This window comes from Hirundo rustica, chromosome Z (assembly GCF_015227805.2).
Source record: "Hirundo rustica isolate bHirRus1 chromosome Z, bHirRus1.pri.v3, whole genome shotgun sequence".
NCBI classification, from domain to species: Eukaryota; Metazoa; Chordata; class Aves; order Passeriformes; family Hirundinidae; genus Hirundo; species Hirundo rustica.
The window spans coordinates 78,229,591-78,244,285 of NC_053488.1; the positions used below are offsets into that span (position 1 = coordinate 78,229,591).

Sequence of the window (14,695 nt, forward strand, 5' to 3'; positions counted from 1 at the left end):
GTCTGTTGGCTGCTGAAATCCAAACCCATGTGTTGGGATGGCACTCTGCCTGCCTGCAGGTTGGGCAGAGTTTCACAGTGGGGTACTGGTGGTGAGCAAACACGGGTTTTGCGTGCCATCTTTTTCTTGGAGGAGATTCTGGTGTGACAAGTGCTGTCGTAATTCCTTACAGCATACCACTCCTCAGTGTTGGTACAAGTCCTTCTTGTACCAGCACACGGGGGTTGGCAGAATTCAGATTTCTTTCTGCTAGCAGGGCTGCTCTGAGGGAACATCTGGGGAAATGACCTGTCAGTGATCCAGAAAGCACATGGTAAATCTGCCATATTTGGTTGCAAGGGTTTGGCTGATGGTTTGGCTTTTACTTCCTGTCTTTGAAGACGTTGCTGTGTTAGATTTTGCCCAGTTTGCTCCATTTTGTGGCCATGCCAGCGTTCCAGCAGACAGTGCTAGACCTTTAAAATGGGGAACTGGATGGGTTTCAGGTATTTTTCATCATGCATAGGTTTGGTATTGGGAATGTCCCATTGCAGAAGTGGAAGAGCACTTCATGAGCTCAAGCAGCTCTACTGCTTGTGCAGAGCTGTCTCTGACCAGTTGAAAGGAGGTTGTCATCTCCTGGGTGAGTGAAACTGCAACTTGCTTCAGTTTCACAAACCAACCTCAAAAGAGTTTTTGGTGCTGAAACAAACCTTATAGCAAAAGGACATAATGGTCTACACACCACAATGCTGGGGGGAGAAAAAGCAGGGTAAAAGAAGTTTTAATGAAAATAGGATTATAGCTGATAAAAGAGTCTCAGAGGTCACAAAATTTTTTCTTTCATCATTTACCCAGCGTTCATACTTAAAGTAATTTCTGGTGCATATATCCAGCTAAAGAAGAGCCCCCTACTGTTTTTAATTGTGTGGCAGCTGAGGTGGATGGTTTTGACAAGACTTAATGTGCACTGAAAGAAAGACTCAGGGAAAGTCAATGTAGTCTGAGATAGCCTTCCTCTTTTATGGCCATTGCATTGGCAAAGCAAGGGCATAACCTTGAGCTGCAGCCCAAGAAAATTAGTTTTGAGGTGGATGGAGTGGTCCAGTATGTAAAATCAGGAGTGAAGGATTCAATCCATTAGTTAATCCATGCTCCTTCTGTGCAAAAGTCATGTTTACAGATGCATGACTCTTACATTACTTCCAAGTTGCTGCACCCGTAATCCTTGGTGAGACAGCATATGCTTGAAATGGAGAATATATTTGCCTTCTAATGAGTGGCTACGGAGGCTGAATTTCACAAGGTTAAAGCAATATCAGCTAGATGTCTGAATGCCTAGTGAGGGAAAAAAAAAAAAAAAAAAAAGGCAAGGAATTTGCTTTCCATGAAGAAGGAGAATTTCCAAGAGCTTCTCTCATGTGCCACCTGCCCCTGATCAGTGTCAGGGCAATTCAACCTGCCTTCTCTGGGTACAAATGGAGCACTGACTCATTACAGGTGTCCTGTCCCAAGGGCCTGACACAGCCAGAGGCTGCTCCAGGTCAGTGAGGAGAAGTTTGGCTGTCTAGTTCATCCTGGTCTTTATGACAGACAAGAGGAGATCTAGCAGCATGTTAGCCTTTAATTTATGCTGGACAGTGCAATTAGTGTGTAACAGAATCAGTTAGGATGGAAAAGAGCTCGGAGACCATCGAGTCCAACCTGTGACTAATCCCCAGTCCAGAACACTGGATGCCACCTCCAGCTGTTCCTTGGACACCTCCAGGGATGGGGACTCCAAACCTCCCTGGGCAGCCCCTGACAAGGCCTGACCACCTTTTCTCCTGATACTATCCTTTCCAGTAGCATTCCTCTCATGCATTTCAAAGTATGTTGGTATTTTTCTTCCTTATCCTTCCTGTAGAGAACTAGTGATTTTCTTCTTCCATATCAGAGAATAACACCTCTATGTTTTGAATAGTAACCTTTAAGATAAATTTTCAAATTTACCTACTTCCCCAAAGGCTTCCTTGCTACAGACCCTGATTCCTTGCACATGCTTTTTTTCTGGCATTTTCCATTGTACATATAGTTTCACTGATACATACAGAAGCCTTGTGCAGTGCTTGCTTTTGACTACTGGAATGCAAATGCTGCTTGTTCTGTGACAGAATTTTGGAACAGGAGTTTGGATTTCCGGGCAAAAATCTATATTTTCAAAACCAAAAATGCATTAAAAAATGGTCTGTGTCTAGATAGTAGGATGTTTTTGTTTGTTTTGTTTACTTTTGAGGGAAGGAAATAGGTTATATATGCTTTGGTGAGTGGCTGACTTAAAGATTTCTACCTTACAAGGAGAAAGGACTAAGAGAGTCCTGAACGCTTATGACTTCAGCAAAAAAAATGTATGTCTGCTTTGAGTTATAGTACAGTCATTAATGTCCTTTCAATTGATTCCCTGATACAATGAGCCTGAATTTTCCAGTCTAATGGAAGGATTGGATTTCTTAAACCAAGATGATGCTTTTATTAGGTGTTCATTTTGTTGTTAATTTTTTAATTACACCTCTCACAAAATTGTTCCACAAGTCAGGACATCTTTTTGTAAGGTGTGTACAGTAGTCTTTGAGTAGACACTGATGAACTTTGAAGAAGTCTCACTGGGGTAAAGAAGCTACTTCTTCAGTTTTTGTATGGGACTTTATAGTTTGCTGTAATTTTGTTGGTTGTCCAGACATGATAAGTGCATTCTAAATGAGTAATTAAATAAACAGGACTTTGCAGGGACAAGCTGGAGGTGAGAGCATCACCTTAAAAAATGGAACATTCCAGGTCCAGGTAGCCCTGCAAGTTTCAAAATCATAGCTTGGAAGAAGCTCACTGATATGAATACATCATGTAAAAGTTATAAATCATTTCCTGAAATTGAAATATTTCAATCTAGAGTTGATATTTGTGTCTGTTTTACTCTTCTCTTACTGTGTTGCCTGTGACTTGGGGACTCTGTGTGTGGCTGTGAGGTAATAGGTTTTGTTCATGAGAATAAGAGAATGCTGATTTACTTGAGACTGGTAGATTTAAAGTTTTATACTATCTCATGTCTTAGCTTTTTTAAGTTCTGCCAAGTGTTAAAGGAAAAGTGAATGTTAAAATATTGTAATTAGTATTTCTGTTTTTGAAAACTTCACTTGGCTTTTTCACTTCTGAAACTGGCTGTGTCACTTGTTTCTGAGAGTCCAAAGGCGTGCAGCTGCAACAACCTTGTAAAAAGTTTTTCTAGTGATCTCAGCACTATAGCTTTAAACTCTGCCGTCTTAAACCCTTCTCTCCTCTCCCCTGTTTCCTCCCTCAGTGGCCACTATTTGGTTTCTTTATAGTTAGAGAAGCTGTTGTTGGTGTAGAAAAGAATCACAAGTCTCCGTGTGTTTGTTTTCTTGGTTTTTATTTGGTTAAGGCATAGCTTTGGGGAAAACTTCAAAAAGTGGAAGTTACAAGATAGATAACAAGACAGATTTTGTGCTCAGGGAGAAGCTAGGCAGGATGGAATATTTTGTTGAGCTGTACAAAAAAGTCTTACTGTAAAGGGAATGTGTGTTTCTGTAGTTGTCTTTGGATGTAATTTTACCCTCCTCACTAGAAGAAAGGGCCCGTTGGCTCAGATCCATGTGTGCACTGCCACGTCTCGCATTCCTTCAGCCTTCATGTCTACCATAGGAGGTTCAGGCCTTTTTTTTTTTTTTTCCCTCCTGTCCTTGGGGATGAGCCTGGATAAGGAGGATCAAACCCCTCCTTTAGTATGCAGTCCATAAAGAGGAAGAGTACTAAGTTTCAAGTGTTCTAGCTCAAAATGCTAGTTTGGGTAACAAAAGACTTAATGAGGATCTGCGGGTGGCCCTCAGCTGAATGGTCAGATTTGGGGTTTCTCTTGTGTGCACAGCATGGAGGGAACCACAGTGTATGGGTGTTGAGGCACATCGGATTCTGGCTGTGTCAAATGACCAAAATTAATTGCTGCTCTGCTAAATATCACTGCTTTGTTAGAGGGGGAGTGCAGAGTTTAAAAACTCAGCAAGAGTATTTTCCGTACATCATGTGTGCAGAGTTTGGGTTTTCCAAAAGCTCTGGGTATGTCAGGAAGTTTCTGTTGCTGGCTGAACTTGCACAGCCTTTTTCCAGGGAGAGGTGCTGCCTTGCTCACTTTCTCTGTCCCCGGAAGAGAGGTTTGGGTATGATGGTGAGGACCCCAGCTCCAATTTATGCAGAGCCAGCAGCATGTGATGCTTTGGGAAGCACACCCTGCAGCTCCCCTGTTTATTACTTTTCTAGAAGCGGTTTCCAGCTGCTGTCAAGTACTGAACAAAAACACACGTTTGGTCTTGGCTGATTTATGGCTGGTTTTGTGTTCCTAGGTTCTGCTCCTCTGACTCATATATGGAGTCTCTCTTGGCCCAAAAAGCTTCCATTCCATCCTCTTCACCCAATCACCAGTCACAGAGGACACCTGCGTTTGTAGCTTTTGGAGATTAACCCTGCCCTGGCAGGGAGGATTGTTTTCCTGGTGTTATTAAGTGAATGTTGTGCTGTCCCTACAGAGGAGAGGGTTGTTCCCATTGAAGTCTGCCGTTCCAAGCTATCCAAGTACCTGCAGGGAGTCGTTTTCCGCTGTGACAAGTGTACTTTTACCTGCTCCAGTGACGAGAGCTTGCAGCAGCACATAGAGAAGCACAATGAACTGAAACCTTACAAATGCCAGCTCTGCTACTATGAGACCAAACATACAGAGGAGCTGGACGCTCACCTTCGAGATGAGCACAAGGTAAGACCCCAGTTAATTTGTGGCAGTCCAGTCTTCTACTGAACTGATTTATTTGCGTGTCTAATTAACTTGACACTGGAGTTATTTTTCCTCTCCCTCCCCAAATCTGAAAACTAATTCTGTGTTGTGCTTCCCTTTCTCATTTTTCTCTTTATTTACCCTTACTTTAGTTTGTTTCTTCAGAAACTGAAAAATAATCGTTTCTGAAGCTGTTCAGATTGATCAGAATTGGCAAACTGCTGCATGCAGAGTGTGGTTATCTGGAAAAGGCTCTTGTGTATGCTGGGTTTATTTAAAGGGGTTTGGGGAAAGGGTCCTGGAGCAATACCAAGGTAGTCTGATTCAGCCCCTGAAAAAGACAGGACATTCCAAATACAGGTGACATGCCGCACATATTTTAATAACAAAGAAGTCTATAGATCTGCATTTACATTTAACAAGGGAAAGATAAACAGCAAGTCTAACCAGCACCTCAGTTAGGACTGCTGTGGAGTTTTCATGGATTACCCCAGTGCATACCCGGTCCAGTCTTTGAGAAGTCATTAAAGGTTTTCCACAGACTGTTAGCTTTGAATTTCTGTAGTTGAGAAAGAAGCTGAGTTTAAATTCTAGAACTGAGATGTGTTTTGGAATATTTCCTAGAGTGCTTCCTTGGCAGGTGTCCAGGGGAGGCAGCTGTATGCCTTCACCTGTTGGAGCTTAGCTGCCCAAGGTTCTCACTAAAAGCTTCATTGACTGAATGACTTTTCATTAAAGCCAAATATATATGGAAGGTATTAGCAGCAGAAGTCCCAGGAAAAAACCAAAACACAACAAAACAAACAAACAAACAAAAAACCCAAACAAACAAACAAACAAACAAAACACCAAAAAAACCAAACACATTTTTCATGCTCAAAAAATATTTGACCGTCTTATAAAACCAAACTTTGTTAATTTTTGTGTTGGCATGATAGGCTCCTCTTCCATCTTTATTACTTCTGGAGAATCTTCTGTGATTCATATGGTACAGAAAGAGTTCCACACCTGCTGATCATCACAGCAAGGTGCTTGGTGTATACAGGAAGAGCTATTGCTTGGGGTTTTTTGACACAGTGCATCAGGCTGGGAAGATTATTCCCTTAACTTAGCTCTCCCTTCTGATTTGGACCTGCAGTGGTGGTGCTGGTAGTTTAAGGTATCATTTCCTCTTTTTTTCCGGGTAAATTATACCTCTCCAATTTGTGTCTTAAGTTCTGGGCTCAGATACTACCCAGGTTGTGCATAGTACCTTAAAAGGTGTTCCTTTACATGAGCTGAGTTCAGTCAAGTGCCTTGCATGTGGTCTTGTTTGTTTAAACCGCTGTGGGTGATGTGTTAAGTTAGAAAACCTCATCACAACTGTCTGTAACCTGGTACTAGGAATCTTCACACCTTTATATTCAGGATATTTTGCTTTGGATGTACGCTACAGCCTGCTTCATGTCCTCCTTGGGATCATTCACATTTCCTTTCCCACAGAGGGGTAAAAAACAGTCAGTGGGTGTTGATATTTCATTCAGCCTCTTGCAGGACGCATTGTACTGCACTCACTGCTCTGTCTCCATCCCCTCTGCCTGCATGGCTCAGTGCCTGTGCTGCTGGAGGGCTGTCTCTCTGCATGAAAGATGAATCCAAAACCCTTCCCAGCAGTGATCAATGAGCTCAGAGGGTGCTTGTCATCCAGCAAGTGTTAGCCTTAGTGTCCCAGTCACGCTCCATGCTCTCCGCCTCCACTATAAATCTGGGCTGCTGCTCCACTGTTCCTGTTGGATGTGGTGCAGTTCCTGACTTCTGTGCCCTGAGCTGCTCCTTTCATACTGCTGCTGTGAGCTGTTAAGTAGCTGGTGCATTTCACCCCAGGGTTAGCTGAATTTGACTGCTGGGTGAAGTGTTCCCATTATAGTCTGTGTATCAGTTTGCTGAGCACTTTGCAGCCCGGCATAATGAAAATTAATCTGTTATTAATGAGTGAGAGTCTCTGTGCCATACAGCAGCCATGTGCTTAGTGAAAAAAAGAACGATCCTTTCATGAATAAAGCTGAATGAACCTGTCACAGAGAGTTTCCCTTCAGCGTGGATGTGTGGAAGCAGTGTTTGATCACAGCGGTTGAGTAATGCCATAAAAATGAGGATACAACTCAATGTTTTACATTTTTTGGATGAAGAGGGTTTACTAAATCTCATTAATTTCCAAAAAACAGAAACGAGAAATGCAAAATAAACAGCAATGGAAGAATCACTGCCACTGGAAATAAATGAGTGTTAATTTGATTGTGGGGACTGCATGTCCCACCTCATGCTGAGCAGGCTTTGGGGTGTACTCAGTTTTGTTTTGCATTTGTGCTCATTTTTCTGTCTGGTTGGTGATTGTGCTGAGTGCTAAGAGAAGTGTTTCTTTCAAAGGTGAGTCGTAATTTTGAGTTGGTTGGACGTGTTAACTTGGACCAGTTGGAACAAATGAAAGGGAAGACAGAGAGCTCTAGCAGTGATGATGAAGAAAAAGAAGAAGAGTTAAGCCCCAAGGCTCAAGAGAGAGGTCAGTACAGCTCTTTGATGTGTTGGGGGTTCTTTGTTGCATTTTTTTGGGCACTGCTACCAGCCTCACCAGTCCAACCATGCCCGGTCATCTGTTGAGTAGACAGAACGTACTCTGCAGAAACAGTAATAGAATGTGGCTTTCCTGAAGACACAGCTCCTGTAGGAATCCTGTGTTTCTAATCCTCCTTACAAGTTTTTTTCATCTGTTCAGAGGAATACATGCACAGAGAAAGCACAGATAGCATCTGTGACTAATCTGCCTCTCCAGATTACCTCTATAAGGGCTTGGAGAAAGTATTTTAGTGGCCTGTCAGATTTTCTGTTTTGGTAACCAGTTTCCAGCTTTCACTTGGCATTCTCCAAGTGAGGGATGAAGGCTGCTTTATAGGCTGTTATTTATCTCTCAGCCCAGCAATATTTGTCAGACTGTCAGTCCTGTTTGCAGTTGCTGCAGTTGGCAGCTCCAGAGCCAGGGCACATCCATGCCCTCCTCTCTGTACCATTTTGTATTTAAATATGTGCCTAGCTTTTTATCTAAGAATAATTCCACTGACGTCAACAAGGCTAGACCATTTACTTTTGGTTTGGTTGAATTTAGATCAGCAGAGAAAAAGTAAGTTCTCTGTTAATTAAATGAAGGGTTTCCTTTCCAACAACCTTCTCCCATAAAAGACAAGTCTTTCCAATACCTGGTGTGACTGTGTTTTGTCTGGTGCCACAATGCATCATTCAAATGCAACAACTCTTTAATATCTTTAGTCCCTTCATGGGTTGAATGACAGACCACCCAATTCTTGATGCTGACAACTGCTAAGCAGGTTCTGTGTAGTTCATCTGAAGGTACGCCACCATGTTGGTGAACATTTTCCTCCAGATTTTTAGCTTTCAAACTCACTCAAGAGCTTTTTACAAAAGAAAAAAAAAATGTATCTTTGTACATTTTTTTTAGGCATTGAAAAATTCCCATTTCTGGATTCACAGGTATTTTACAGAACTAAGGGGATTCAGATCATGCCTCTTACCTTTTAATAGCAAGACCCCAGTATTTTGGGTTTTATTTTGTGTCCCTGCAGTGTGAATTCAGTTTGTGCTTATCAGTAGCACTTGAAGAGCAGTTAGTGATGGCTTTTAACTTAAATGAGAATGCAAACAAATTGGATAGGAAACCATTTATGTTTTAATGAAAAATATCCTTCACAAGGTCTTTGATAGAGCACCAGAAAAATCTGAGGAGGGATATCAGTTCCACATGCATTTCATAGTTCAGCATTTCTTGTGGACAGCTCCGACCCTCTCAGCTTTGCAGCTGGAACAATAATTGTGTCATGACTTCATTAAAGCACCAGCTCACCTCAGCTGCAGATGCAGCAAGCTCATTAATGTTGTATGTCGATGCACAGCTAGCAGGGAGTGAGAAGTCAAGCTGTCCTCGTGAGGATTACCTTAGCATTACACACAGGCACAGGTACTGAACTGACCTTGGAGGCCGTGGTGCCCAGACCAAGGAGAAAAAAGTGCTCACTGCCAAGCCTCACAAATCCCTGTGCATGTGCCACAGGCAGGGCAGCAGCCCAAGATGAAGTTCATTGTTTAAATTGGCAGTATAAAAACATCACCTTCCATGCTGGAGTTAATCGTTGTGTTATCCTCATGTTTCAGAGTTAAGCAAGACAGTGTCTTGATGGTTTTGTACTTTTTTTTTTTTTTTCCCCACCTCTATCTCTGTTTTCTTTAATCTGTGACTGGCTCAAATGATTTCTGCATGCTTATTTGGATGACTAGCTTAAAAAAATCAGACATATTTTCAGGTTTGCTTTGCAGCATTTCTTTCTTCTCTGACCCACAGGGTTGATGTTTCACCGTTGTTCTTTTGGGTTTTTGTTTTTGGGGTTTTTTTTCCCCTTTTTTTTTTCTCCTTTTCAATCTTTTAACAATTTTTAATAGATATTGTAAAAGAGGCAGAAAATGCAAAAAACACGCCTACTATAAAAAGGATATTAGAAAAGATCCAGTTGTATTTATTGGATTTTTTCTAGACAAGTTGTGTGAATTGCCACTCTTTAGGTGCAAGATTTTTGAGAAATATCCCAGTGAGACAGGAACTGAAGGATGCTAAGTTGCATGCTGGCATCTCCATTGGCCTTTTCAGAAGATCTTTCTGACATAGCAGTGGTTTACCCTGACAGCAGAGAGCCAGACCTGTGGTTTCAAACAGAGCCTGTCACAGTGGCTAATGCTGTGACAGCTTTCAAACTATGTCAAACTGCAATCCTGGGTGCTGCTGGCATGCATCTGACAATTCTAGCCTTCGTGGTGTTAGAAGGAAGTGGGATATGTTGAGAGTGCTGAGAGTACTTGTGTTCAAGTGTCTGTCTGAGGTCTGTGACTTTGGGAGAATCAGGATTCCTTCTCTAGATTCACTACTTTGACTTGAGCTGCTCTGTGCAATACTCATGGTGCAAATAAGAGCTTGTGGATTCTTCAAATGGGCTGTTGGACCAAACAAAGGCCACTGACCATGTGGACAGGCAGAGCTGGGTAACGGAGTTGAACCGCACTATTGGATGGGAAAGGAAGGGAGTCATTTGCTTGTGGTAGAGGATATAGTATAAAAGAAGATGTGTGGGGAAAAAGTGTCTGGCATAGACCATGCCAGGAACAGCTCTCCCAGGTAGAACTGTGACTCAGAGAGGCTGTTAACCGATCTTTATGTCTTGGTCTTAGCAGATCAAGAGGCGTTTTTTCCATAATAAGCAAAAATTAAGTGTCCAGGTGCTTGTATGTGACAGAGCGAAACCACAGAGAGGTCAGGTGTCTGTGCAGTCTGTTCCTTCTCCTCTGCAGGACCTAGAGAAGAGCAGCTTCTCATAACCCTCCAGGGGAGCAGCCCAAATTCACATCCCTAGAGGCAAAAGTTACTGGGGAGCAGGATGAACAAGATAGTGTTATCTGAAACAGTGGTGGATTTACTAGAGTAACACTTGCTAAACTTAATGGGATTTGCAAGTATAAATTATGGACTGCTTGGGTTGGAAGAGCCCTTTAAAGAGTGACCAGTCCCAGCCCCTGCCATGGACAGAGTCACCTTCTACTATCCCAGGTTTCTCCAAGCCCCATCCCTAGCTATATTCTTATATATTCAGCAGCAGCATTTGCTTCTAAAACTATTACCCACCAAAAATATTTGTCCCTGTGTCATTATTAGTCTTTGTGTTGCAGTATGTTTATACATTTGTCCTATGCTTAAGGTGTTAAAAATACAGATGTAAACTGAGCTGATGGCACTTGCTTGCATTCTGGTGTTCCCCAACACAGCAGCTTTATAATATTTAACCACAGAATAAATAAGCCCCCCAACAATAAGAAATACAAAGTGGACTTTTTTTTTATTTTCCTTTCATGGAAAGGGGCCAAAAATTGTGTCAAGAACTACTCCATATAAAACTGAAGTAATGATTAACTAGTGAGAAGTGTGTCACAAATATGCATTTTCAGGACTTAGGTGTGGATAATAGGAAATGTTTTAGCAATTTTGAGTTCATAGACTGATCCTGAACAGAGTAAGTCTGAGAGTGAAGAAATCAAGTGAGCAGAGATCAGAACCAAAATTAAGCAAAATCCCTTTTCTTTTATTATGTAGTTCAGGAGGAGTTAGAAAGACATTCTGTTGATTTCTTGCTTAAGATAATCCCTGCTAAGGAATTAATGCTCTGAGCAGATGGTGCTGTCTCATTTCTAGCAAAAGAATCAAGTGAGATAGTGCATGCCATTATTTTCAATGGCTTGTGCAGCGATCTTCTTAATTTGTGAGAAGATGTTTCATCTTTTGTCAGAGCAGGCTGTGTTCACATAGAGCTTGGCTTTCAGGAATGTCACTCCCCGAGCTGCCAGTGACTTCACTCATATTACAAGGTGCTTGACACTTCTGCAAATGAGGCTCCAAGAACTTCGTATAAAAGATTAGGATAGCATGAACACACGTGCAGTTAAGATGCAGGACTTAATCCATGAGGCTTCATGATCTATTACAAGAATCATATGTTAAATGTACCAAATCCATGTCTTTCCTAAAATTTGTACTACCAGTTCCAAAATTATAGATGGACTTGGGTGGCCTTTTTTGATTGTGCTTTCAAGCCACTTCAGTCCTAAGCATTGCAGTTTTGGTTTAGAATTTAAATTCCACCATTTCTTCATTTGTTGAAATAGAGGAGCAGGGACTAGTTTCCTTACTTGCAGAGATGCTTTACAACCTAAGATGGAATTTGCCACTTGCAGTGTTGCTTTTCTTTTCAGGAGCTGCATTTTTCCAGTTATTTGACAAGAAAGTCCCTTTGCTTCTCTGGAATGAGAGGTGCAGCAGAGGGGACTGGAGTAGGATCACAGTGGTCCCTTCTTGCCCTGTCATTCCTGAGTTCACAGGCTCTGCTGTCTTTTTCCAGATCCTATGATGTTTCCTGACAGCAGTGCTCCAGAGAAACGCTTTCCATGTGAGTTCTGTGGCCGATCCTTTACCGAGGGCTCTGAGTGGGAGCGGCATGTGCTGAGGCATGGCATGTAAGTTGGTTTGTGTTCCCTTGCTACGCAACCAAAGGTGTCAGTATCTCCGTGTATTCCCCCTACCCCATCCCTACCCTCCCCAAAAGCTGCAATAAATGCAAACTCAATTCTGTGAAGACAAATTCTGTCTTTGGATGTAGTCATTGGATGTCTCTGCATCCTTTTTATCCCTGCTGCCCAGGATGGCTGTAAACTGTAGGGTTTAACTGTGATTCTAAGACTTAAGATTGTCCCTAGGTGAATGCCTCTTGGCCAGCATTAACTTCCCCTAAGTGTGCTGTTGATTTTTTAAAAACCATTTTGTCTCTATTGCAGTTTGTGCACTGCAGGATTATATACATCTCAGATGGGAATCTCTAGAGCAATCTGTTTCCTTCTTTTGATGTATATCTCATTGGTAGCAGAGATCTCTTTTATAGCCAGACTTTCTTCAAAGAGTAGATGTCATTCAGGGCTGCTGACATCTGGGAAGCATCTGAATACAATATTGTGGGTTAACTGCGATGGGATGAGAAACAATAACTTCTCTTACCCTTAAGAGAATATAAGTCTGAATAGAAGTGCCTGCAACCTATGAAGAGATTTACTGGGTTTTAATAACTCTTTGGGAAGTGTACTCCTTTCCTGTGCCTTTGTTTGGTGCCTCTTAAGTCTTGTTTACAAGGGACCAGAGAGATGAGAATAAACTTCAAGTGTCACAATTTGAGTTCTTCTCTCTGATCCCAGGTCTGTCCCAGCACTAAACAAAGATTCAGTTTCAGGGCTAGAATGTCCCACCAGCAACTTCATTCCTCTGCCTCTCCTTTTGAGCAGTGGCATGGTATGGCTGCCTTTTTGGAAGGTGATCTGCTGCTGTCCCTCATGTGACAGGCACGGGCTGGCTTTGCTGCACCCCGTGCCTGACTGTTCCTGTTATTTGCAGGGCACTGAACGAGAGCAAGTGCAGGAGCCATGAGGACAGCCAGGCCAAGGAGGACATGGAGGAAACAGCCAGCATGCTGCCAGAAGAGAAGGAAGGCATTGAGACCATGGTGGTGGACTACTCCCACCATGGAGAAACAGCGGTCAGCGTGGTGACAGCTGACCAACCTCTCCTAGACACCCCAGAGGCCAAAAACGAATAAGCAAGCGTTTGGTGTGGTTCTAATCAACAGTACTTGAACAGTGATGAGCAGGGCGGGGTGGGCTGAAGGAAGAAATAAAGCTGCTTTTAGGACTGAATGATCTATTTTCAAAGCACTGGTACCTGTGTGAGTGTGTGTATATTAAAGTTATTTAAGTGATGGAATAAGTGGTTCCATTACATCACTGCATCTTTTTTCCTCCTGGATCTGACAATGGGAAGTTACATTCATCTTGGACTAATGAAGCAACTCCCCGTGTTTTTCCTACATTACACATCGTGCTTTGCAGTGGAGACTTTGATTGTTTTATGAGTGGAAGCAGAGCGTCGTGAGTGTGGAAGAAGTGGTGGGGGGACAACTTTTGGACGCACAAGTTCGTGTGCGTTTTTCTAGTTTTACTACATAACGCTTTTCCAGACTGAACACAACTGCTTTAGAAAAGGAAAAAAAAAAAAAAGAAAAAAAAAAGAAAAAGAAAAAAAAAATAAAAACCACAGGGAAAAAAAAAGGAAAACAAAACAAACCTAAACAGAAACTGCTTTGCTTAAAACAGTCACCTGTTTCTTAGTACCTCAGAATTAACCAAGGGAGATCTCTGCATTTGTCAGTACTACCTGTTGTTGTTGTGGTTAAATGTAGAGAGACTGCTGGGCAAGGTGGTGAATGGAGGAAGAAAAAAAAAGTTTTAAAGAAAGGAAAAACAAATTGTGCTTAAAATCCCAGTGTGGGTTTTATTTCTTAAAATACTGTGATTTTTTTAATTATTTTAGTAAAAAAAAAAAACAAAAAAAAGAGAGAGATACTTTAATTCCTAGATAACTGTTTGTGAATTGTCATCCTTTATTCCAGGTAAGCTATTTGTTAGTATTCAGTTATAATTTGAGTATTTGGTAGATTTCATGTGACTGATTGTGCAGTTTTGTTTGCCACATGTTTTATTTTCTGTCAGCCTGAGGTGTTACAAATACAGCACAATTAAGTTTCTCATGTAAAAATGAGTATTTCTTTTTGAGTGGGGACAGGGAAAGGAGACTAGATCTTGTGAATATAACCTTTTTTTGTTGTTGTCGTCATTGTCCTCATTAATTTTAAACATATGGAGATAACAAAGAAGTTTTAACTTAAAAAAAAAAAAAAAAAAAACACCACACACACACACACACACACACACACACACAAAAAAAAAAAAAAAAAAAAAAAAAAGAAAAAGAAACCCACAACAAAAAAACTAAAGAACCAAACTTACAGCACAGCTATGCAGCTCAAGGGCCAAACACATAGGTCCTCATAACCGTTCTGTTGCTTGTTGTATTAACATCAATCAGTCTCACACCAGTAGCTTTTTGTTGAGATTAGCTGCCTTTTTTTTTCCTTTTTTTTTTTTTAAAGTCTGTCTGTGGTCTGTTGTTGTTTTGTTTGTTTGTTTGTTTGTTTTGGTGTGGTGGGAGGGAGGGGTGTCTGTTAACACATCTTTTTGCAAGTGGAGGTGAGTTGGTTACACACCATTGAGCCTGGAGAACTACTTTTAACTCAATTCAGTGGATGGAGTTGCTGAGTTTTTTTTCCCCTCCTCCTTAGCTTTTTAGCATGAGGGGAGCAGTGTAGAATGAATAGGAACCTGCATACCTTAAATGGCTGATCCTGCAACTACTCCTTTGGTAGAAAGCCTATTTAA

At 41.6% G+C, this 14,695-nt stretch overlaps 1 protein-coding gene across 4 annotated transcripts in view; it reads left to right on the top strand.

Annotated features, from left to right (window-relative positions):
* Positions 1 to 13,456, top strand: part of ZNF462 (zinc finger protein 462) — a 64,669-nt gene extending 51,213 nt beyond the window's left edge. For all 4 annotated transcript variants that reach the window (XM_040089586.2, XM_040089585.2, XM_040089588.2 and 1 more), the window contains 4 exons: positions 4,554 to 4,777; positions 7,202 to 7,334; positions 11,779 to 11,893; positions 12,819 to 13,456. In XM_040089586.2, the coding sequence (XP_039945520.1) occupies positions 4,554 to 4,777; positions 7,202 to 7,334; positions 11,779 to 11,893; positions 12,819 to 13,020 (674 nt within the window). In that variant the 3' untranslated portion in view covers positions 13,021 to 13,456. The remainder of the gene's footprint in view (positions 1 to 4,553; positions 4,778 to 7,201; positions 7,335 to 11,778; positions 11,894 to 12,818) is intronic.
* The last annotated feature ends 1,239 nt before the right edge of the window (positions 13,457 to 14,695 follow it).